At 38.4% G+C, this 23,682-nt stretch overlaps 2 protein-coding genes across 2 annotated transcripts; one reads left to right on the forward strand and one right to left on the reverse strand.

The window, feature by feature from the left end:
* The first annotated feature begins 18,140 nt into the window (after nucleotides 1–18,140).
* LOC113057386 (proteasome subunit beta type-1-A-like) lies at nucleotides 18,141–21,333 on the forward strand. The gene is made up of 6 exons (XM_026224766.1): nucleotides 18,141–18,340; nucleotides 18,804–18,911; nucleotides 19,498–19,579; nucleotides 19,660–19,789; nucleotides 19,896–20,002; nucleotides 21,039–21,333. The coding sequence occupies exons 1-6, from the start codon at nucleotides 18,237–18,239 to the stop codon at nucleotides 21,222–21,224; spliced, it is 717 nt and encodes a 238-aa protein (XP_026080551.1). The 5' UTR covers nucleotides 18,141–18,236; the 3' UTR covers nucleotides 21,225–21,333.
* Nucleotides 21,334–22,457: 1,124 nt separating this feature from the next.
* Nucleotides 22,458–23,260, reverse strand: LOC113057387 (heat shock protein 30-like). Its single transcript, XM_026224767.1, has one exon. It carries the CDS (start codon nucleotides 23,174–23,176, stop codon nucleotides 22,541–22,543), a length of 636 nt encoding a protein of 211 aa, XP_026080552.1. The 5' UTR covers nucleotides 23,177–23,260; the 3' UTR covers nucleotides 22,458–22,540.
* Nucleotides 23,261–23,682: the final 422 nt, after the last annotated feature.

A 23,682-nucleotide genomic window follows, 5' to 3' on the forward strand; every position in this document is an offset into this window, starting at 1 on the left:
CTAATTGTTGTTTTTCCCCTCGTGGGTTTTGTTTTTCCCTTTTTGTCTTTAATAAACCCCGTTGTGTTGTGCATCCTGTCTGCGATTGAGTTCATCCCAACCTGCCCCATGACAACAGGACTATGGCCTTGAAAATCCAAACTTTATAGCTCTTAAAATCTTGTGCGTGCTTTCTGAGACATCATTTGTCTAATAATCTGGTCATTTTTGCATGAATCAAAGGGCATAATCATTTTAATAGCTCTGAAATGGCCTAATCAGAATAATTCAAGGGAAATCATATGTCCACCCTTTGAATACGCCCATGAAGAAAGTACAGTGCTCTCTGATTCCCGTGCACATGATTTGCATTGGTGGGTGTTGTTTTTCTGTATATCGTGGCATCTCATGAGACATCTATTAGTTTACAGACTGAATGTTGCCATGACTCAATAAACACTTCCATCTCAGCAAAGAGGGTGGAGAAAGCGCTGTCTTCACACTGGATGGACAGGTTCTGAAACCACAGGTGCCTGTAGGTGTCTTTCACACCCAAAGTTCAACCTCACGTTGTAGCTAAATATGCACATTTTAACAATACATGCAATCCACAAGAACTGCTGAGAAATCACAGATGACAAAGAGTGAGAGCACTTCAGCATTCTGTGCATTTGTCTTTTCAGTTAAATTAAGGATTGAGGGTCTCTCGTCTGTATTATTTGCTTCTGCTTGTATTCATTGTTTTTAAAGTGATGTGAAATGTTGTTTCTGTGTGACAATCACTTGACGTGATTCCACATCAGTATGTTTGACTGGTTCAATAATTTTTCTCTGTTTATTATTCTCGTTTGGTATTTTCATTTATCAGTAATCCTGGTTGAAAAAAAAAAAAACAACAACAAAAAAAAACAATAGAAACCAACACAGAAAATCTAATGGTCTTCAATACAAATACCATTACAAACATTAATACCATTAATCATTTCAACTATTAACCAGTAAAGCCATTTAAATAATAATGGTTTCCTGTAGTGTGTTTTGGGAAATATGTCATTAGGATTTATTGGTTTTAACAAGCCACCAATAGAAGGTCACCAATTACCAGTGAAGACCATCAGTCATCATTACAGTTTCCATTAAAACCAATTTAACTCCCATTATAACCTGTAAAACCATTACAATTAATGTGATGGTTTGTATTTATTTATTTATTTTTAATCAGGGAAATAGATAAACTAGTAATAAATAAATGTGGATGGGTAAGTGGAATATATATAAATATATATGGATAATTCAATTCAAGTTTATTTGTATAGCACTTTTTACAATACAAATAATTACAAAGCAACTTTAAAGAATATTACGTTTCTACAATATTTAGCAGTAGCTTATAAGTGGTGATTGTCAGTTTGTGTGCACATGACAGGATTTTTCAGAAAAATTAATACAAGACGTAGTCAGCCAGGCGATGAACATTATCAACAGCAATTATTATATGATGCAGTCACACTTGTAGAAATATTTGTTAGTTCTGTTTGTTGATTCAGGGTTAGCAACATCTGGGGTCCTCTGAGAGGGTTGGCATCATCTCTTCTCAGGTGTTCTGGATCCAGACTGGAGCTTGTGTAAATTGGCAAAACATAGAAACAAATAGAGACATCATTAGCATAGCTGCTTTTCCAACAAAGAAAAATTAATTCGTTTAACCCAAGCTAAAGAATAATAATGCACATTTGAGCGTGATGGTAGAAGGCTAGTTAGGTATGCAGGATCTAAACCATTTAGGGCCTTATAGGTAAGTAATGATAATTTGTAACTGATACGGAACTTAATAGGTGTAACGACAAGGTGAAGAAGTGCAAATTGTAATCTACAAGATTCTGTGTACTGTTTTTTGTTCCAATAATTAATATCTCTCTCTTACCCAAATTTAATAAGACAAAATTATTCGTCATGCAATCTTTTACATTTTTAACACACTCTGTTAGCTTAAATAATTTAGAAGTTTCATCTGGTCTTGTTAAGATATATAGCTGAGTATCATCAGCATAACTGTGGAAACTAATCCCGTATTTTCTAATAATATTACCAAGGGCCAACATGTATATTGAAAATAGAAGGGGACCTATGACAGATCCTTGTGGCACTCCATATTTTACTATTGATAAATGAGATCCCCATTTAAATAAACAAAATGGTAGCGATCAGACAGGTAGGATCTAAACCATCTCAGAGCCTGCCCTTGAATACCTGTATAGGTTCGTAATCGATTTATGAGTATGTCATGATCTATGGTGTCGAGCGCAGCACTAAGATCAAGTAAAACTAGCAATGAGATGCAGCCTTGATCTGATGCAAGAAGCAGGTCATTTGTAATTTTAGCAAGTGCAGTTTCTGTGCTATGGTGGTGAAATTCTTCATACAGATATTTTTTTGCAGGAAGGAGCTCAATTGAGCAGACACAACATTTTAAAAAATTTGAGACATAAATGAACATGTTGTTGGTTTAGATACAGTGATAAGTTTATTTAGCTCTTCCTGTGCTATAGTTGTGAAGCACTGCAGTTTATCTTTGGGTGCGATGGATGAAACTGAAGTGTTAGACGCTGTAGAATCTACGTTCACTATTGTATTTCTAATGTTATCTATTTTATCAGTGAAGAAATTCATAAAGTCATTATTATTAAATGTTGATGGAATATTTAAATCAGGTGGTGTCTGGTTATTTGTTAGTTGAGCCACTGTGCTAAATAAAAACCTTGGATTGTTTTGGTTTTTTCTATGATTTTGTGGATATGCTTGGCACTATCAGTTTTTAGAGCCTGTCAGAAACAGGTAACATGTTTCGTAGCTTGGCAATGTTCCTTAGATGGATGAATATAGCTGGACATAACTCTTTTTCCATGCAATTCTAAAAACTTAAAGTTACTTTTTCTCCATTTCCATTCAAGACTATGAGTTTCTTTCTTGAGAGAGTGAGTATTACTGTTATACCATGGCACAGTACATTTGTTATCTAATCTTTTTCAGTTTGATGAGGGCAACAGCTTCTAATGTATTAGAGAAAATAGTGTCCATGTTGCTGGTCATTTAATCTAATTCATGTGTATTTTTGGGTACAAATAGCAGTTGAGATAGATCAGGCAGGTTATTTGAGAATCTGCCTTTGGTGACTGGAACAATAGTTCTGCCCAGACGGTAACGCTGAGACATATAGTTAATGTCAGTGATATGTAGCATGCACGATATAAGGAAATGGTCTGTAACATCATCGCTTTGAGGCACGATATCTATATCAGTAAGATAGATTCCATGCGATATAGTTAAATCTAGTGCATGATTAAAACGATGGGTGGGCCCGGTGACATTTTCCTTGAGTCCAAAAGAGTTTATTAGGTCAGTAAACGCAAGTCCTAGTGCATCATTTGTATTATCAATGTGAATATTAAAATCTCCCATGATTAGCACTCTATCAACTGTAACCAGAAGGTCTGAGAGGAAATCTGCTAATTATTTTAAGAATTCTGTATACGGCCCTGGTGGTCTATACACAGTAGCCAGAGCAAGACATTAGATTTCTTTTGCATGTCTGACAGTGTAACATTAAGCAGAAGTATTTCAGAATGAATTAAACCTGTATCCTGTTTTCTGGGTAACATTGAGAATATCACTATATATTGTTGACCAGTCTGATGGGGCTCATGCTTATTACAGTAGTTTGGTGGAGTAGACTCATTTAGACCAATATAATCATTTGGTTTTAGCCAGGTTTCAGTCAAGCAGAGTACATCAAAATTATTATCTGTGATCATTTAATTTACAATAACTGCTTTGGCTGTGAGTGATCTAATATTTATGAGCCCAAACTTTAAAAAATGTTTTTGTTCATTTACTTTACATTTTTCTGGTTTAATCATGATAAGATTTTTTCTATATCCTATGTTAAATTTGTATTTTGACCTCAATATTCGGGGAACAGACACAGTCTTAATGGATTTTACAGCGCAAGTACTTTTAGCATTTAAGCGGGTGGAACAAAAGTCATCATAATAGTTATTTGAGAATTGGTTTACTAGTCAAATGGAGCGAAGTGTCCTTGAGATGATGTCAGAGAGCAGCTCCGCTCCGACTCTGCTGGGGTGCAGGCCATCAGCGCGAAAAAGCCTAGGACGCTTCTAGAAAAGATTCCAATTATTAACAAATAGCATAACAAATAGGATAATATGGATAATATAAATAAAGAATTAATTTTAAAATATTTGGATTACACAAATTTGAATAACTACAGATAATCTACATTTCTCTTATTTCTTGAAACATATAGATTTTTTAAAAGTAGATTTAATATAATTGGTTCGTTTCTCGACTACATATTAGTCATATTACAACAGTTGCTTTACTGTAGCCTATATGATTAAGTATGCTATTAATAGCAGTTGTGTCATGTTACTTTATATAAAGTCTTCACATTAAACGGGTCATATGATGCAATTTCAAATTTTCCTTTCTCTTTGGAGTCTTACAAGTTGTTTGTGCTTAGATCTTGTCCACGCCATCCTAGCATGTCTCGTTTAAACATGTCCCCAACATGTGTGTGTCACTGTGTGGGAAGATTTACATAACACCTCCCAAATGTTCATGCAAAGAAAGAAGGGGTAAGTTTGATTCTCGTTGTAGTATTGTTGCCGCAGCCGTCATGTTGTGGAGACGCTAGGTTTCATTGTGAAGTGAAAGGTTACTATCGTAACCTTGGTTCCCAGAGAGTGGGAATGAGATATAACGGAGACATTTCTCCATTTTGGGGACTTCTTCCCTTCCAACCTTTCCTGAAGTCCTATTGGCTCATGCCAGTCCAAATGACTGGCCAATTGTCGAAAATTATGGAAATCGCATGCAAATACTGGTGCGTTCGAGAGGCAGTATAAAATGCATTGCACGAGCCAATTACATCAGAATCTAACACTGAACGCTGCTTAGCTGGTCGAACAGCGGACATGGCGACCCCTGTGATGTCTCGTTCCCACTCTCAGGGAACCTAGGTTATGAGAGGTTCCCTCTCAAGCTTTCACAAGATATCTCAGTGACATTATTCCATTATGGGAACAATATTCAATCCCGCTTTGAGAGAGGCCATGACAAGGATCTCCAACCCTGCTCCTGGAGAGCTACCATCCTGCAGACTTCAGTTCCAACCCTGCTCCAACACACCTGTCTGTAATTATCAAGTAGGCCCAAACACCTTGATTAGATGGTTCAGGTGTGTCTGATTGGGGTTAGATCTAAAATCTACAGGACAGTAGCTCTCCAGGAGTAGGGTTAGAGATCCCTGGGCTATGAGCAGCCTGTACAAGTCACATACTCGTGAAATAGAGCACACAGTTCCCACAACCTTTAAAGACACTTGTTAGGAAGGCATGCAGCTGATAGGTAGAGATTGGCCAATGAATATCTAAAGTCCAGGTATATGAATTTTGCATATCTGATCTGAATTAATGGATGCTGCCCTGAGAAACAAGGCAGGAGATACTGCACAGAAATAACTGTGTTAAGCAGCAATATAACACATAACATGATGATGGTACACCAATCGAATTAAACATTGAATAACAGGAGCTGCACCAAGTACATGGCAGATAACAGCAACAATAGCAGATATGGCTGCACAGAGTAATTACTGTGCAAGGCAGCAAACATACATGAATAGAGAGGGCATAAATGTGAATCAGTCAGTCAACCACAGCACTTGGGAGGCTAAGTACTGAATATTCAGCTTGTAAAACCTGGCAAAGGTATTCTGAGAAGAACAGTTGGCTGCAAAGCACATATCCTGAATAGACATACCTCTCGACCATGCCCAGGAGGAGGCGATTGCCCTTGTTGAGTGGGCCCAAATGCGCAAAGGAAATTTAAAGCCCTGGCTCGTATAACACAGTGTTGTGCCTGAACGCGTTCATTGAACGATCGTTCATGAACTTGTTCATATTTTGGGCGAAGGTGAACTGAACGTGCTGTATTAATGCCTGATGAACGTTACTGTGAACTCGTTCATTCTGGTGTCTGTGAACTGCATGCTCTCTCAGGTTAACTTTGTTCAATAGGGTGCCAGATTTCTATAGAGCCTTCCAGGCGAAAACCCGGCTAAAACACACCGTAAACGGGTTTTAGATGTAGCGGAAAAACACCCAATCTGGCAACACCAGCCACCAGTGTCGCACCGCCGTCCGCCACATGCGTGACGCGTCATTAAAAAAAAAAAAAAAAACATGCAGGCGACATCAGCATGTAGCAAGAAGGCGTATCATCATTTAAAATAATTTTAAGATGTTTATGACAAGGTCGGTGAGAATGGGAGACAAAGCATTAAAGCAACAATGGGGAAATGCTGTCCCCTCAATGCTAAAACCCTGGATGGATAAGGATTCAAAATTGGATATGAAGATGAAATCTGACGCATAGCTTCATTGTTAAAACTGATAAAATAATTGCTGTCTGTGATTCTATATGGACTGTGGCAATAATTTTGAAAAATAATAGCTCGCAGCAACATATGGAAAAAAAGAACTATGAACTAGTTCATTTTTGGAACTTAGTGAACTTAGTTCAAAATTTTGTAGTTTGAACTAAGAACTGAACTAGTTCATTTTAAAATTTGTGAATTGAACTTTGAACTAGTTCATGTAGAAAGTGAACTTTCCCAACACTGTTATAACAGCCATGATAGTGTCCACAATCCAGTGGGAAAGCTTCCTTTTTGACATGGCCTGGCCCTGCAGTATATACTGTAAATATACTATACATAAATGTTAACCTATACGTAAACTAAAAAAGATGTTTGCACCATGGCTTCAGGTCTTCGATGCAGATGCGGGAGACCGTGATGTGCAAAAGGTCTGAATCAGAATCAGAATCAGAAAGAGCTTTATTGCCAAGTATGCTTACGCATACAAGGAATTTGTTTTAGTGACATAAGCTTCCAGTACACAGAGACAACAACACACAGGAAAATAAAAAATAAAAAAAGATTTACAAATTGACAAATAAATAAGTGTATAAACAATTGTGCTATAAATGATAATGGAATAGGATTGAGTGAGATGCAGGAATGTTCTAGGATGGAGGATTAACAAATAAATATAAGGATATTGCACATTTATAAGCATAAGTAAGGAACATTTAACTGTTCATGAGGTAGATTGCCTGGGGGAAGAAACTGTTCTTGTGCCTTGCTGTTGTGGTGTTTGCGGCTCTGAGGCGCCGGCCAGATGGCAAAAGTTCAAAGATGGGGTGACTTGGATGTGAGGGATCCAGAGTGATTTTCTGAGCCCTTTTCCTCACTCTGGATGTATACAGTTCTTGAAGGGTGGGCAGGGGAGCACCAATAATCCTTTCAGCAGTCCGAACAGTTCTCTGTAGTCTTCTGATGTCTGATTTTGTTGCTGAACCAAACCAGACAGTTATTGAAGTACAGAGGACAGACTCAATGACGGCCGAGTAGAACTGTTTTAGCAGCTCCTGTGGCAGGTTAAACTTCCTCAGCTGGCGAAGGAAATACAACCTTTGCTGGGCCTTTTTAACAATGGAGTCAATGTGATTGTCCCACTTCAGGTCCTGAGAGATGGTGGTTCCCAGGAATCTGAATGACTCCACTGCAGTCACAGTGCTCTCCATGATGGTGAGTGGGGAAAGTGCAGGTGGGTTTCTCCTAAAGTTCACGATCATCTCCACTGTTTTGAGCATGTTCAGCTCCAGGTTGTTCAGACTGCACCAGACAGCCAGCTGCTCAACCTCTTGTCTGTAAGCAGACTCATCACAGCCCTGGATGAGGCCGATGACTGTAGTGTCATCTGCAAACTTTAGGAGCATGACAGAGGGGTCTTTAGAGGTGCAGTCGTTGGTGTACAGGGAGAAGAGCAGAGGGGAGAGAACACATCCCTGAGGGGCGCCAGTGTTGGTGGAGCAGCTGCTTGATGTGAATTTCCCCAGTCTCACTAACTGTTGCCTATCAGTCAGAAAGCTGGTGATCCACTGACAGATAGAGCTAGGAACAGAGAGGTCAGTTTGGTCTGAAGGGCTGTTGGGATGATGGTGTTGAATTCCGAACTAAAGTCCACAAATAGGATCCTCACATAAGTCCCTGTTTTGTCCAGATGTTGCAGGATGAAGTGCAATCCCATGTTGATTGCATCATCCACGGACCTGTTTGCTCGGTAAGCAAACTGGAGGGGGTCCAGTAAGGGTCCAGTGATGGACTTCAGATAAGCCAGAACCAGTTTTTTCAAATGACTTCATGACGACAGACGTTAGAGCCACAGGTCTGTAGTCGTTAAGTTCTGCTATCTTGGGTTTCTTTGGGATGGGGATGATGGTGAAGCATTTGAAGCAGGAAGGCACTTCACACAACTCCAGAGATCTGTTGAAGATTTGTGAAAAGATGGGGGCCAGCTGCTCGTGGAACAGAGTGATATGCATCCTTTATTGTGGTGTAACAGTGATCCAATATATTACTGTCTCTGGTGGGACATGTAACATGCTGTCTGTATTTTGGCAGTTCACGGGAGAGATTGGCTTTGTTAAAGTCCCCAAGAATGATTAAAACAGAGTCCGGGTGTTGTTGTTCTGTGTCTGTGATCTGATCAGCAAGTTTCTGTAAAGCTGAGCTCACATGCGCTTGTGGAGGGATGTAAACACTGACCAGAATGAACGAGTGAAACCCCGCGGCAAATAGAATGGCTTGCAGTTGACAAACTGCATTTCTAAATCAGGACAGCACATCTTCTTTAACACAGTTACATCTGTACACCACCGTTCATTGATGTAAAAGCATGTCCCGCCACCGCGCGATTTCCCAGTTGATTCTGATTCGCGATCCGCTCTGAACAGCTGAAAGCCCGGCAGATGGAGCGCGCTGTCCGGTATGGCGTCATTCAGCCAGGTTTCCGTGAAACACAGAGCAGCAGATTGAGAGAAATCCTTATTTGTCTGAGAGAGCAGAAGGAGTTCGTCTGTTTTGTTGGGTAGAGAGCGGAGATTTGCGAGATGGATGCTAGGCAACGGCGTTCGAAATCCGCGCTTCCTGAGTCTGACGAGTGCTCCCGCTCGCTTTCCCCGTCTGCACGTCCTGAAGCGCTTGATCAGCGCCGCGATATCCAAGGTACACAAGATTTCAGCCATAACCGAAGCAGGCGCATGTGTTGTAAACCCAGAAGACACCAGGTTATCATGTCAGGATATGTTTTAGCATTGTCATCCTGTATGCATGCTTGCATGCAGAGCGATCTGTTATATCTAGATATAGATATAGATATGTAGATGCGCCTGAGATATACAATCGGGCGGAGTCCTCCACCTCTCTTGGGAACCACAAATTGGCAGTTGTAAAACCAACTCTCCAGCTCTCTACTTTTCTGAGCAGGTTGCATAACTCTCAGAACCAGGGCATTTCGAGGTAATGTTAGAGACAGCACATTCAGTTCAACTGCAGCATTAGGTGACTCACTGCTGCTCTGTGGTGGAGGCCATTTTTGTACTGGTGAGTCGGTAAGCGACTGAAGTTCTTGTCGCCATACTAAAGCAGAGCCTAGATATCGCCCTGAATGAGTGAGAGACCGGAATTCCTCTTTATTGGTTTATGGGTTAAAGCGGGCATACACTGTACGATTTCAGTGCGATTTCGGCAAGGTACCAACTCACACTGTTCGGGTAGATCACATGCGATGTAAAGCCAAAGCTCACGATTTTTGTGCACTCACTGTACGGTCCCATTGCTGAGTTGCGATTTGACTGCTCACACTATACGTGGGGAATCAACCGAATCAACATGTAGGATCCCTCAGAACCCGGATGTTTGTGGCTGTTTCTGAATAAACATGCTTTCCCGGGATAAACAAACTCCTTTGGTGATATGCGCAATTCTGTGTGCTGAAACGTCCAAAAAAAACGCGAACTGGAGGTAAGCAGCCGTTTTTTCCCCTTTTATTTTTATTTTTCTTTGCCATGACTCAAGTTATCCCTCCATCACTTCAGTCCACCATACACGCCGTGTCAGGTGTCACCATGGTTTGGTTTATGGTTTCACACAGTGAGGGAAACGCGGGAAATCGGTTCGTAACCCTGCTTCAATAGTGCGATACCTCACGAGAGGCGACCAAAATTTCTGACATGTCAGAAATCCATCCGACCATCCGATTGCCGGTCGGGAGAGGCTTATCGCCTCTCGTTTCCCCTTGTACACTGCACGAACACTGCATGACAAACGACGCACGAAAATGCTGAAATTCGGCCCGACCCGAAAAAGAGTCGCACGAGTCAGAATTCGGCTCAAAATCGGATGAAAATCGCACAGTGTATGCCCGGCCTTAGTTGTGATACAGCTGTGGCTACTGCTCATACCCACATCGATATTGCATCATATTTGTAAGGAAGATTAGGGATATTTCCCCCTTTCCCCCCCTAAATTTGGAATCATATAACTGCAAACAATTTTGGGTGAAATGCCCAGTTTGTCCTGTAATCTTTATGTATATAAAAATGGGAAGCACTTTACCAGCTGCCAAATTCAAATCTGCATTTGCTGGCTGGCACAGAGCCAGAGACACAATTTTTTTAAGCAATTATAACCAATCACATAGGATTCTGTTGAGCTTATGAATGCAAGAACCAGTCAGAGGCGTTCAGATGAGTCACTGCTGAAACACGCTGTTTCGTCACCGTGCACGATGGCTGACGAATGGTCTGACTAAATCTCTCATCAGAAACAACCTTCTTTATAATGTGCTATTGGTTAGCTGACGGGAGTGTGTGATTTAGCTTTTCTTCTTTTTTTGATCTTCCATTCTTCTCAAAATTAATTTATTATAATGTATATATTTCCCCTGGCTTAATGTAGTGGTGATGTTTTGTGTGTGTATGTGTGTTCAATTAAAAAAAAAAAAAACTGTCATCAGAATCAACAAGTGAAGATGTACGAATGAGTGGGGCGGGGCTGAGAGCCGTGGGAACAGGAGCGAGGCCGGTGGAGTGATTGGAAATGAGCGGCACCTGCTCAGAATTTGAATCAGTGTTGACTTTAGTTCTGTATTTCTCCAATGGTGGAATTTAGACTGTCACTCCCTCATTCAATGCTTTGATGCAAATACAAATTAATTTGGAACATTTTTGTGAAATGTAGTCAGCACATGATCATCAGAGGATGAATCACTATTAGCACCAAAATAAATAAGTACAAATCTTCCAGCTGAGTGTGTGGGTTAATAAAAAAAAAAAAAGTGTGACCAGTAAGATGAACCAGCTGGACAGTATTATCAGGGCCTTGAACAGACATTTTGAGGGGCAGTGGCCCAAACCAAAAAAGGGGCACAAGGAGGGTGGGTGCTTGTTAATACAAATGATCAAGTTATTAAAAAATATACTGGTGTTTTAAATTAGAATGTTGTGAAAAAGTTAATTTATTTCAGTAATTCAACTCAAATTGTTAAACTTGTGTATTAAATAAATTAAATGTACACGAACTGAAGTAGTTTAAGTCTTTGATTATTTGAATTGTGATGATTTTTGTTCACATTTAAAAAAGACCCACCAATTCACTTTCACAACAAATTAGAATATGGTGACATGCTAATCAGCTAATCAACTCAAAACACCTGCAAAGGTTCCCTGAACCTTCAAAATGGTCTCAGTTTTGTTCACTAGACTACACAATCATGAGGAAGACTGCTGATCTGATAGTTGTCCAGAAGACAATCATTGACACCCTTCACAAGGAGCCACAAACATGTATTGCCAAAGAAGCTGGCTGTTCACCGAGTGCTGTATCCAAACATGCTAAAAGAAAGTTGAGTGGAACGAAAAAGTGTGGAAGAAAAAGATGCACATCCAACTGAGAGAACCGCAGCCTTATGAGGATTGTCAAGCAAAATCGATTAAAATTTTTTAGTGAACTTCACAAGGAATGGACTGACGCTGGGGTCAAGGCATCAAGAGCACCACACACAGACGTGTCAAGGAATTTGCTGAACCACAGACAACGTCAGAGGTGTCTTACCTGGGCTAAGGAGAAGAAGAACTATACTGTTGCCCAGTGGTCCAAAGTCCTTTTTTCAGATGAGAGCAAGTTTTGTATTTAATTTGGAAACCAAGGTCCCAGAGTCTGGAGTAAGGGTGGAGAAGCTCATAGCCCAAGTTGCTTGAAGTCCAGCGTTGAGTTTCCACAGTCTGTAATGATTTGGGGTTCAATGTCATCTGCTGGTGTTGGTCCCTTGTGTTTTTTGAAAACCAAAGTCACTGCACCCATTTACCAAGAAATCTTGGAGCACTACATGCTTCCCTCCAACTTTCTGAAGATGCTGATATCATTTTCCAGCAGGATTTGGCACCTGCCCACACTGCCAAAAGCACCAAAAGTTGGTTAAATGACCATGGTGTTGTGCTTGACTGGCCAGCAAACTCACAAGACCTGAACCCCAGAGAGAATCTTTGGGCTATTGTCAAGAAGAAGATGAGAAACAAGAGACCAAACAATGCAGATGAGCTGAAGGCCACTGTGAAAGAAACCTTGGCTTCCAGACCACCTCAGTAGTGCCACAAACTGATCACCTCCATGCCACACTGAATTGAAGCAGTAGAAAAAGGAGCCCCTTCCAAGTATAAGTTGTTGAGATAGGTAATTTGTGGGTTTTACTCTGTTTTGGAGGAATGAGGATTGATTATATCACATTGCACCATTACTTTAGGTTAGAGCTATATAATCAGTTGTTTATTATTTATTTAGCAATACGTAAGCCTATACAATTATAGTTTTCATTAATAACCATTGCTTTATAGATGATAACTTTGTCTAGTGCCCTTATGAATGTTGTTGGCAAGACTGAAAATGTAACTACGATATGAAATAGCATAGACGTAATATACTTGTTCAACAGATATTTGCACTAGTTTTATATGCTACTGTTTTGATAGTGTTGATAACATTTCTGATAGATAACATCATGATTTTTTTTTACGTTTGCCTTACCTTATGTGGTATCCTGTCAGCATTAACATGTCTGTGGGCTCTTTTGATTACTATCAGTTTAAGTTAAGTGTTGCCAGATATTGCTTTTTTTGTCTTCAAATTGTGCCAACAACAGCAAATTTGGTGTTATCTAAATTAGATCTGATCTGATCAGGTACAATAATTTGATTAGACATTCTAATTCTAAGAACATGGATATTTTGTACAACACTTTTACAATGCCGAGTCATTAGCAACAAAAACAAACAAACTACCAACTAATTACTAATTCAGCATTTCAACCTCTGACTATCGTAATGAATCTGCCTGTTAATGCAACGACCTTCAGCCATAAAAACTAAAACATTATTGACTGAATCTGATTCAAACCCATGTGAAATAAATATTATTTTAAAAACGAATTAATAATTTCCTTTTACAGACAGACATATTTCTTTTCTTAAAGTTAATTTTAACAAGATAGAAGCAACCAAATGAAGTTTACATTTCAATACTTAATTGTTTGTTTGTGAAACAATATGTTGAACTCCAAAGTTGTAGCCTTCCTAAAAACAGACTAAACAGAGAGTTTGTTGGCCATTAGTGACTATAGATGGAAATATATTCTTATTTATTTTTACACCAATATCTGGCAACACTGCCAGAACTTAAACTGATGGTAATCAAAAGAGCCCACAGACATGTTAATGCTGACAGGATACCACATACGGTAAGACAAATGCAAAAAATCATGTCATCTGTCAGAAATGTTATCAACACTATGAAAAAACAGTAGCATAACACTAGTGCAAAGATCTGTTGAAGTATGTTAAGTCTAAGCTATTTCATATTGTAGTTAAATTTTCAGTCGTGCCAACAACATTCATAAGGGCACTAGACAGTTCTCATCTATATAGCAATGTACGTATGTAACAGAGGCCACTGAGTAGTGTAGTGTGTGGGGGTGAGGACCTGGGAGAGAGGGGTTACATTGGTGCCGTGACCCGGATGGGAGTGAGGTTTAGGGGGGTGAGTGTAACGGAGGCCAGCGAGTAGGTGCTGTGCAGCCAGTGCAGGTAAACCTCACTCCCCGATCTCAAGAGACCCATTAGCGACAGATGCTAGTGGCTGCAGTCATTTAGCCTCCTTGTTAGTGCGTCTACCTCCCATGCAGGAGACCCAGGTTCAAGACCTACTCGTCGAGAGTGTGAGGTGTGGCAGTCAGGACCCGGGAGAGAGGGGTTACATACATGTATACATATATATATATATATATATATATATATATATATATATACACACACACACACTTTTACCTTTACCAGATTTACCCGTATTTACTTTACTTTTTCTTCATATTTGGCGACTTTTTCTGAAAAATGTAGACTTTTGAGGGTATAGTTCTAGAGATTTTCTGAGGGAGGGGTTTGGCAACGCTGGTAGTGACAAAGTGGTTTTTAGAGGTAAGTAATAAAATATTACTATAAAAAAGCGGCATAAATATATAAGGCCTTATTATAATAATAATAATAATAATAATAATAATAATATGAAAATCTGTGCATTTTCAGCACAGAGAGTTCCCTTTATTTGATGACAGTTGACAGATGTTAATTCTTTTCGAAGCGACTAACATTACAGATTCAGAGAAAAGAAGCACATCGATTGTATTTCATTATTCATCTTCCTTACAACTTATGTGTTTTTTTTTTTTTTTTTTTTGAGAAATCTGAGTGATCAGCAAAGCAAAGAGTCACATGAACATGCGCCGCACAGACCAACGGCCAAGGTAAGTACTTTCTTTAAATATAATACATCTTGGTTTGTTTTTCCACCAAGCCCCTAACAGATATGATCGTGAGAGTGTAATGTCTGTATTTTTCCTAAAAAAACAAAAGCATTGAAAATAATATACAATAATATTTGTAAAAAAAATTATTATTATTATGCGTGTTCCTACTTTGAGTTTGATAATAAGGGAAAACCTACCCTTACGAAAAAGTAGTATACTTCAAGTCTATTTTACTAAGTATAGTTAAGTAGAGTTCAAGTATATTTTTAAGTATAGAAAGTATACAAATATCAGTGTTCTAGTAGTATACTTGTAAGTGTACCGTTTCAATACTCGGTGGGACAAAATTGGCCTACTTTCTAGTGTATATATAAGTATACTTTTAAGTACCCTTTAAGTATAACAGCAGCAAACTTTGAGTACACAACTAGTTTACCTCTATGTTTGTAAATTAAATTAAATTAAATTAAACATCAAATGTAAAATGTATTAAATTTTTGTATTGCAATTATATATATAAAAAAATGAACTTACAGGTTTACTGATAGTTTACTAATTAAATACTGTGTACACTTTGAAGTATAGTCTTAAACTACTAATCTAGTAGTTTTATACTGCAAGTTAGCCCTCTGGAGTCTAAGGGTATTTTTGGGGCCTGGAGAAGTTTTGTCATGCCCTGACATTTGTGCTTTTTTCAGTTTCTAAATGGCTAAGGTCTAATCTGACTGTATTCAGCACATACTTGGCTATAATATTATGTAAGAAGAGATATGTACATGACTGTATTTTTGAGAAACAAAATGTTTATGCATGGTTAGTGAAAAACTAAAAATGTTAAAACACTTGAATAAGGCCATAAAACACATACATAACATTGGTTCCCGGGACTGTTGAGAACTGGAACTTGTAGCCTGGAACTTTTCTTTCTAAATTATGTGAAAACCATATTGTTTACTCACTTACAAAAAACAATATATTGATTTAAATTTTCTAAGACACTTTTTGTTGGTAAAAGTCATATGCGAGTAGGCGTCAGCTTTCATGAATATCATTGTGATTTACACCTGAGAAGACAAAGACCCACATAATGAGCGGCATAATGAAAGTTTTCTTTAAGTGAACTGTGCATCATACTTTAAGTATACTACTATGTCCCTATTAAGGTTTTAATGTCTTTGTTTTTGTCTTGTTTTTATACTTTAGATGCCTTACAACAATAACAAGGTGAAAGCTGAGAACCAGGAGTCCTCAGAGATCGGATGAACAGCTCGGGGCATGGCCTTGTTCTGGAAAGCCCTGAGTTCATCAGACTGTCTGTTTAATGAGGACTAAGGACATCCTTTTTGAACTAGAAAAGTAGCTTCAAGTCCTGCACAACAAACTGTGATAATGTGCCAGTCTGATGTACTTTGGTGTTTCTGCCGTTGTTGGTGAGTTTCCATTTGCATTTATTTCCATTTGACAGATGCAGTTTGTGTTTGTTATATAGCGTCAGTTTTACCAGATCCTCCCCTGGCATTTGGTTAAATTCAGAATTAATTATTCTATGTCACTTTGCCATCATTTTATCATATTACATGCCTATGTTGTATTTTAAGTTCTGCCTCCTGGATTCACAGACAAGCCTAGTCCCAGACTCAAATAAAAGTTTGAGCTGTCTTAACTGAAAATAACTTGCTCTGACAGATCTTAAAATATGTCAGTGTCAGTGTTTTGTCTCAAAATGCACACCAGTAATGTGTTTTTCCCCTGGCATTTTTATAAGAAACTTGAAATATACTAAGGCCTCATCCTTTATTAAAAGCTCCTCCCGGCCTGAGAATCAGGGCCTATATGTGTTGAGAGAACCACAAAGTGTGTTTGTTTGTGTTTTAAATAAAATAATTGTTTTACTTAAATGTGATGCTATTTTCCTGTTCAGTTAGTTTGATTAAATCGTATGGGGCGAAAAATAAATATCTGCATGTAAACTGAAGGATTTTGTAAACTGAAGTCACCTTTTGATTCCAATCTATATTAATTGCATGCCTGCAGTTTCTCTGATTGAAAAGATTAAAAATCAAGAGGGCTTTGTCATATTTCAATATAGATTCAATGTTAAATAAGTGGTTTAGTTTAAGTTGAATATATGTTGATTTTTATGACCAGCTTGATGTATTTTTCATCATTGAAATATCATTATTTGAGGGTGCAACCCTAATCAATGTGCAACTTCAACAGGGATTCAATGATAATTTGGTTGATGCATTAAGATTGATTCAGTGTTGATTCAGTGTTGATCTGTGATCTGGGGTGTAACCCATATCTGGGACTGAAGCAAGGAGACGGCGTTAATGCAAAGTAAATAGACTACAGTACCAGGCTATTTTCCCATCGCAAATTATAGATCAACTTACATAATATATAATGGTGCAAAATGCATTTACTTACACATATTTTAGAATCAAGATATTTCATGAAATATTTTAGGGATATACCAAATTTAAAATAAATAAATAATAATAATAAAATAAATAAATAAAACAATATACACCATTACACAATTAGTAATGGTTTTACTGGTTATAATGGGACTTGTATTGGTTTTACTTGAAACTGTCTATTAGTCTCTAGTTGTAATTTACTGATTTCTATTGGTGGCTTAAACCAATCAAGCATGTAATATGTCCCAAAACACACTACAGAAAACTATTTTTAATTGTTAAAAGTTGATGGTTTGTAATGTTTGTAATGGTATTTCTCCTGGAAACCATTAAAATGTTCTTTCATGGTTTTATTTAAAATAATAATAATAATAATAAGTTCAGTAGGGACATAAATCTATATCAGTTTATTATTATTATTATTATTATTATTATTATTGAACAAACATAACAGCAAATATAGTTTCATCTACAAAAACAACAATAATATCGTTATAAACAGTAGAAAAAGTGCAAGTACAGTAAAAGCAAGTACAATAAACAGACAAAAGTAAAACAATATAATACAAAATAAAGTAATAAAAAATAATACATTTAAAAAAATAATAATAATTGAGCCAGGGGTAACATATAATTAAAATAAATTCAAGAGAGATAGAAATGCCTCGAGTCCCTTTTGTTTCCATTATTTTAAAAAAGCATTAATATTATACTTTGTGCACAATGTAACTGACTTTAAAGCTTTTGCATTGTTGGAAGAAGAGATAGCACCCCAAATATTATTTCAGGTCATGCCAAAAAATAAGAAAGTCTATATCAGTGATACAGAGGTATTTTGGCTGCCTATGTGTCATACATATGTGTCACATGACAAGCATGAGAAGCCCCGCCCCCTGGTAGGTTGACGCTTCACGGTACCCGGCTGTGAATAAGTGACGCTTCCAGCAGACGGCAGAGTGAGCTGCTTTCTAACGTGAGCGCACAGGAAACAAAGGATCTATCAACTTCCGGCGGCCATATTGCGGTGATACAGCGAGTTTTGGTGAGACAGCTCATGATGATTTCTGCTCAGGCTTGTGGAGCTAACGGAAGGATGAAGGACTATCACTACACAGGGCCAGTGGAGCACAAGTTCTCTCCTTATGCCTTCAACGGAGGGTAAGAAGCGTCTTCTTCTTCTCCCTTCAGTCAGCACAGGAGCCGGAGAACAACAGAAACTCTTCATAAACTCTGTTCAGTGAATCACTAACTTACTTCACTACTAACAGTATAAAAACAGGTTACTACTGATGTCCAGTTCAGTTCAGTCGCAGTAGTAAAGTCACAAGTGCGCGCTTCATGTCAACTGCGCGCTGGTTTTACTTTCACTATCAGAAATACAGCATTTAGCCGGAAAATCATAGACTGGTTTATTCTTTCCCAATAATGTCAAAAACTAGTCAAAACGGCTGATATTTGAAGTATCAATAAGCCATTATATTTTATGGCGTGTTAATGATTTCTGCAGATTCATTGTTGAGCTGAAACCTGTCTGTCATTCAGAGAGGGCAGATCAGGTTTATTTGTAAGGATCTGAACTGAAGTAATGGATGTGTTGTCCTCATCTCTCTCATCATGTCAGGACTGTGCTGGCGGTGGCTGGAGAAGACTTCGCTCTCGTGGCCTCAGACACACGCTTGAGTGAAGGATACAGCATCCACAGCAGAGACTCCCCCAAGTGTTACAAACTGTGAGTGTGTGAGTGTGTGTGTGTGAGTGAGAGAGACAGAGTCTGAGTCTGTGAGTGTGTCTCTGTGAGTGTGTGTGCGGTCACATGGGTCAAACAGACACAAACTGACATCTGGGTTTTTATTTTTTTAATATTTCATGTGCGTGTAATCAGTCAGAGGGGTCATTTTTAAATAAATAATAAAATAAAATACAGTTGTCTAGATAAATACTCAAAATGTACATGTTCTTTGAAACGTTCGAACTGATTCAGATTCTCAAAATTTAAATCAGAGGCATTTTTTAAACCATCACTGTTTCAGTGTTCTTGTACTCAAGAGATGAAAGATAAGAAAGTATCATTAAATCACTGACTGTCTTCAGGCAACAGTTGAAATATGAGCACTTGTTGCTTCAGCCCTCTTGTCCATCACAGGGGACGAATACATGTTAATTTCTACAGTAAAGGAGAACCAATATCAAGTGGGGATTTTTCCTTCCTTTCAGTGGGAAAGGTTGAGGTCTGAAGGGGTTAATGTGAGTCTGTGCGTTCTGTGCTGCTTTGATTGATCTGTAGCTGTATCTCTCTGACTCATATTCCCACACAGGACAGACACTACAGTGATTGGCTGCAGTGGTTTCCACGGCGACTGCTTGACGCTAACCAAAATCATCGAGGCGAGACTGAAGGTGGGTTTGAGGAAACGGTCAGATCATGTTCAGTCAGCACAGACATGTTTTCTGAGCAGTGTGATTCCCTTCTCTCACAGATGTACAAGCATTCGAACAACAAGAGCATGACGAGCGGAGCTATCGCAGCCATGCTGTCCACCATCCTCTACGGCAGACGCTTCTTCCCCTACTACGTCTACAACATCATCGGGGGGCTCGACGAGGAGGGTGAGTTTCTCAGAAGAACAGGATTCAAAATCTCTAGCTCAGAAATGTATAAACGGGTAATTTACAGAATTGTCCATTAAAATAGTTTTTCTTCTTCTTCTTCGAGGTCGAGGTGCCGTCTATAGCTTCGATCCCGTTGGCTCTTACCAGAGAGACACTTATAAAGCGGGCGGCTCTGCGAGCGCAATGCTGCAGCCTCTTCTGGACAACCAGGTGAGAGTACAGCCTCACATATTTATACTCCGAATCAGAAGAAAGAGACTAGATTTCACTTCAAGACAGTAAAGAATGTTTTCAGGACTATTTAGGGAAGGCAAGGCAAGTTTATTTATCTAGCACATTTCATACACAATGGTAATTCAAAGTGCTCCACATAAAAGCAAGTAGAATAATCATGAAGTAAAATACATAAAACAAGCAATTTAAAACTTTGATTTTATTTTTATTATTTAAAATGAATTTAAAACATTTAAAACTGTAAAATGATCTGACCTAAAATACGAAAAATTCGTAGAATAGTGCGATCACTTCAGACATCGCACCGCGCTCATTCAATAAATGCACAGCTAAACAGATGAGTTTTGAGTCTGTGTGACTAATGTAGCTAATGTAATTTAGCATTCTTTTCCCTCCCTAAATTCATTGCATAATAACATTGTTTTTTGTTAATTGTGATTAATTGTCATGTAAATGTCACCATTGAAAAAGTCTTCATGGGAGGGTTCATTATTATTTTAATATGTCACTTGAGGTTTACTTATAATGTTAATAAAGATTTTAGCAGAAGAAAAAGGGAATAAATATAAGGGAAATAATTATTTCCGACCATCTCTGTAAAACAGCCTATTTTAACCAGTTAATAACCTGTTTTCACGGTTATTAAAGTATGCAATTCCAGCAATAAAAATCAGTTGTTTATTTTAAGAGACCTATCTTATTTTCTTTTGTGTATTTAGAATTGATATTCAATAAAGAAAAATGAATTCTTATCCGATTACTCGATTAATCGATTGAATAATCGGTAGAATACTCGATTACTAAAATAATCGCAGGCTCCAGCCCTAATTTTGAGACAAAGCCGTTGTGAAATCAAATGCATACGCTGACATACACATACAAAAACAAAGAATACTTTGGGCTTAATGTTCGAACGCTATTATCACATAACCAGAGCTGAATTTGAAAGGTTGGATCTGTGTTGTCAAACCTTTTCTTCTTGAAGTCTTAAATTAGTTTCTGTTGTGCTCAGATTGGATTCAAGAACATGGAGAACGTGGAGCAGGTTCCTCTGTCCCAGGAGAAGGCCGTGCAGCTGGTGAAGGATGTGTTCATCTCGGCCGCTGAGAGGGACGTCTACACAGGAGATGCTCTCAAGATCTGCATCATCACCAAGGAAGGCATTCGAGAGGAGATCGTGCCCCTCAGGAAAGACTGAGACGTCTTCTCTGTCATGCCAAAATTAGCCTGTTTTTGTTTTCTCCAGTTGCATCCTTCATTCTGCTGTTCTTTTTATATTCCTTCGCAAGAATAAATATGTTAACCCTGTCAGTGTTGTCTTTCATAGTGTTTTGTCAGTTTGAGAACTGCAGGTTGTCCTTCTGGGACACTGTTGAGCAAAATAAATTTTCTTGAAAATCCACATTTGATAGTACAAATGGTGAATGACTAGATGCACAGAAAAAAAATAGGCATGATGAGTTGGTTTGCATATTTAAATGTTCTATGAGTGCCTTTCTTTTCTATATTAAAAACCATAGGGTTATATTCAGCTCTGATTTCAACCCTTGTAAGTCAACTTCAGCAAAAAGCTCATGATTTTAGAGTGTGTTCTTAAATACTAGTGATGTACAAATATTATGTTCCTGACCCCCAACAAAAAAAAAATATATATATTATTATAATGATGCATTGTTTGCCAAGAAAACATAAATTTTCTAATAAAAACAGCATCTTTTTTCAGAGTTGCTATATGCAGAAGCATTTACTGGTATAGCATTTTTTGCAAGTAAATATTATTTCAAAGCAGACTGAGAACAGTACCCTGCAAACCCCAGTGAGCTAAATCCAAATGCTTGAGTGCACTTTCATTTCATACTGACTCCATTGTTAAGTGGCTTCATGATTTTTTTAATCCGTGCAACCAAAGTGTAGTCTAAAACTCAAGTCTTAAAAGATGTTGTGAAAGGAAACAGCTTGATTCAAATAGATTTCCTACAATATCCTTATGAATTTTTATGTGGTAGTTTTGGTTGCAATTCTCACTTTATCAACTTCATGTGATCACTATAAACATTGTTGCTGAACACATATATTTTGCTGATCATTTAACATTTGACTCTCAAACCTAATGTAAAAGGTGATTTGACAAGGCCTATCAAATACTTATCAGCTGCACACACACAGTGCTGATTGATTCACATGCTGGTAACATAACTGCTCAGACCAGTTATGAAAAGTTAATAATCTTATTTTTTTCTACTTAATACCTGGTTGTAACTTTTTTGAAATTTTCATTTAGAAATTGAGAATTGTTAGAATAAAAGAAAAAAGATGAGGTAAATGTCATTTTATGCAAAACTTATTTTTATTTATTACGATTGAAAAAAAAAAAAAAAAAAATATATATATATATATATATATATATATATATATATATATATATATCCATCTTTTTGTTCATTTGTATTACTTAAAGACTAGAAAACAATTAAGTACAACACAATGTTTTTAAATAAAACAAAACATCATTATTTAAGATTGTCCAGCAGAGGGTTGTACTCTGTGCTCAGTGCTTTCAGGATTGTTGAGTGTCGTCTGGGTGGTGCTGGTGTCGGCTGTCTCCGGCTGCGTTGTCTTCACAGTTTGACAGTCAATGGGCAGCATCTTCTCAGCCGCATCTGACGGCTGATTTACTGGTGCCTGTATATAGAGCTTTCCATCAGCCATGGAGCAGGTCACCGCCTCAGGATTCACTCCTTGAGGAAGATCAAACACCCGCCTGAACTCTTGGGTTCTGAAAGAGTACGAGCCCTTCCCATCCTCCTGCTTCTTCTCACTCTTTCCGCTGACATGCAGCTTCCTGCCCACCTGTCTGACTGACAGTTCTTCTGGGGAAAAGTCTTTAGTGTCCAGCGTCAAAGCAAAGCCGCTTCCTTCTTTCTCCATTGTGCAGGCCACTGGGTAGATCTCCTGTGAGGGTGGCATCAGCTGGATCTCCTCAAGGATCTTATCCTGAAATTTCCCCAGCTGCTCTAGGCTTCTCTTCAGCTCCTGCAGTTCTTTTCCATGTCTGTAAAGAGATGTGATCTCCGGCCAGAGACTGCGCACTGGCCAGTCCATTCCCATGAATGAGCTGAGGGAAGGCTGGAATCCATGCAGGCTCATCATTTTCAATGGCTTTTAGTTTTGCTCCTCAGTCGAGTTGTCTCTCTGGTGGCGCGTCGTAAGGCTTTTAGATTTGACTCCAGTTCTGGGAGTCTCTCAGCTTTATACTGTGTGTCATCAGCACCAGCAAGTTCATGAACTTTCCAGGTAGTTCCGGATTCGTCCATTGGGGGGCAGCATAGAGAGAACTGATGATGCCTCACCAGTCACAATCTCAGTTTGGAAGATGACCAACATACATTTTAATTTTGAAACATCTGCAAGTGCAGATAGTGTGCGGAATTTATTCTTTTTTCTTTTAAAATCAGTTACAAAAAAAGTAAATTGGTCTCATTTGAATCTGAAAAGACAGACTGAGCCCTTGGCTAACTGCTAGTTGGTCAAACTAGTTTGTAAGACTAGTTATAGCTACTGGGGTCCCTCAGGGCTCAGTTCTCTGACTACTTCTCTTCTCTGTCTACATGACATCATGAGGTTCTGTCACTCAGAAACATGGCTTTTCATATCAC

Source organism: Carassius auratus, chromosome 38, assembly GCF_003368295.1.
Source record: "Carassius auratus strain Wakin chromosome 38, ASM336829v1, whole genome shotgun sequence".
NCBI classification, from domain to species: domain Eukaryota; kingdom Metazoa; phylum Chordata; class Actinopteri; order Cypriniformes; family Cyprinidae; genus Carassius; species Carassius auratus.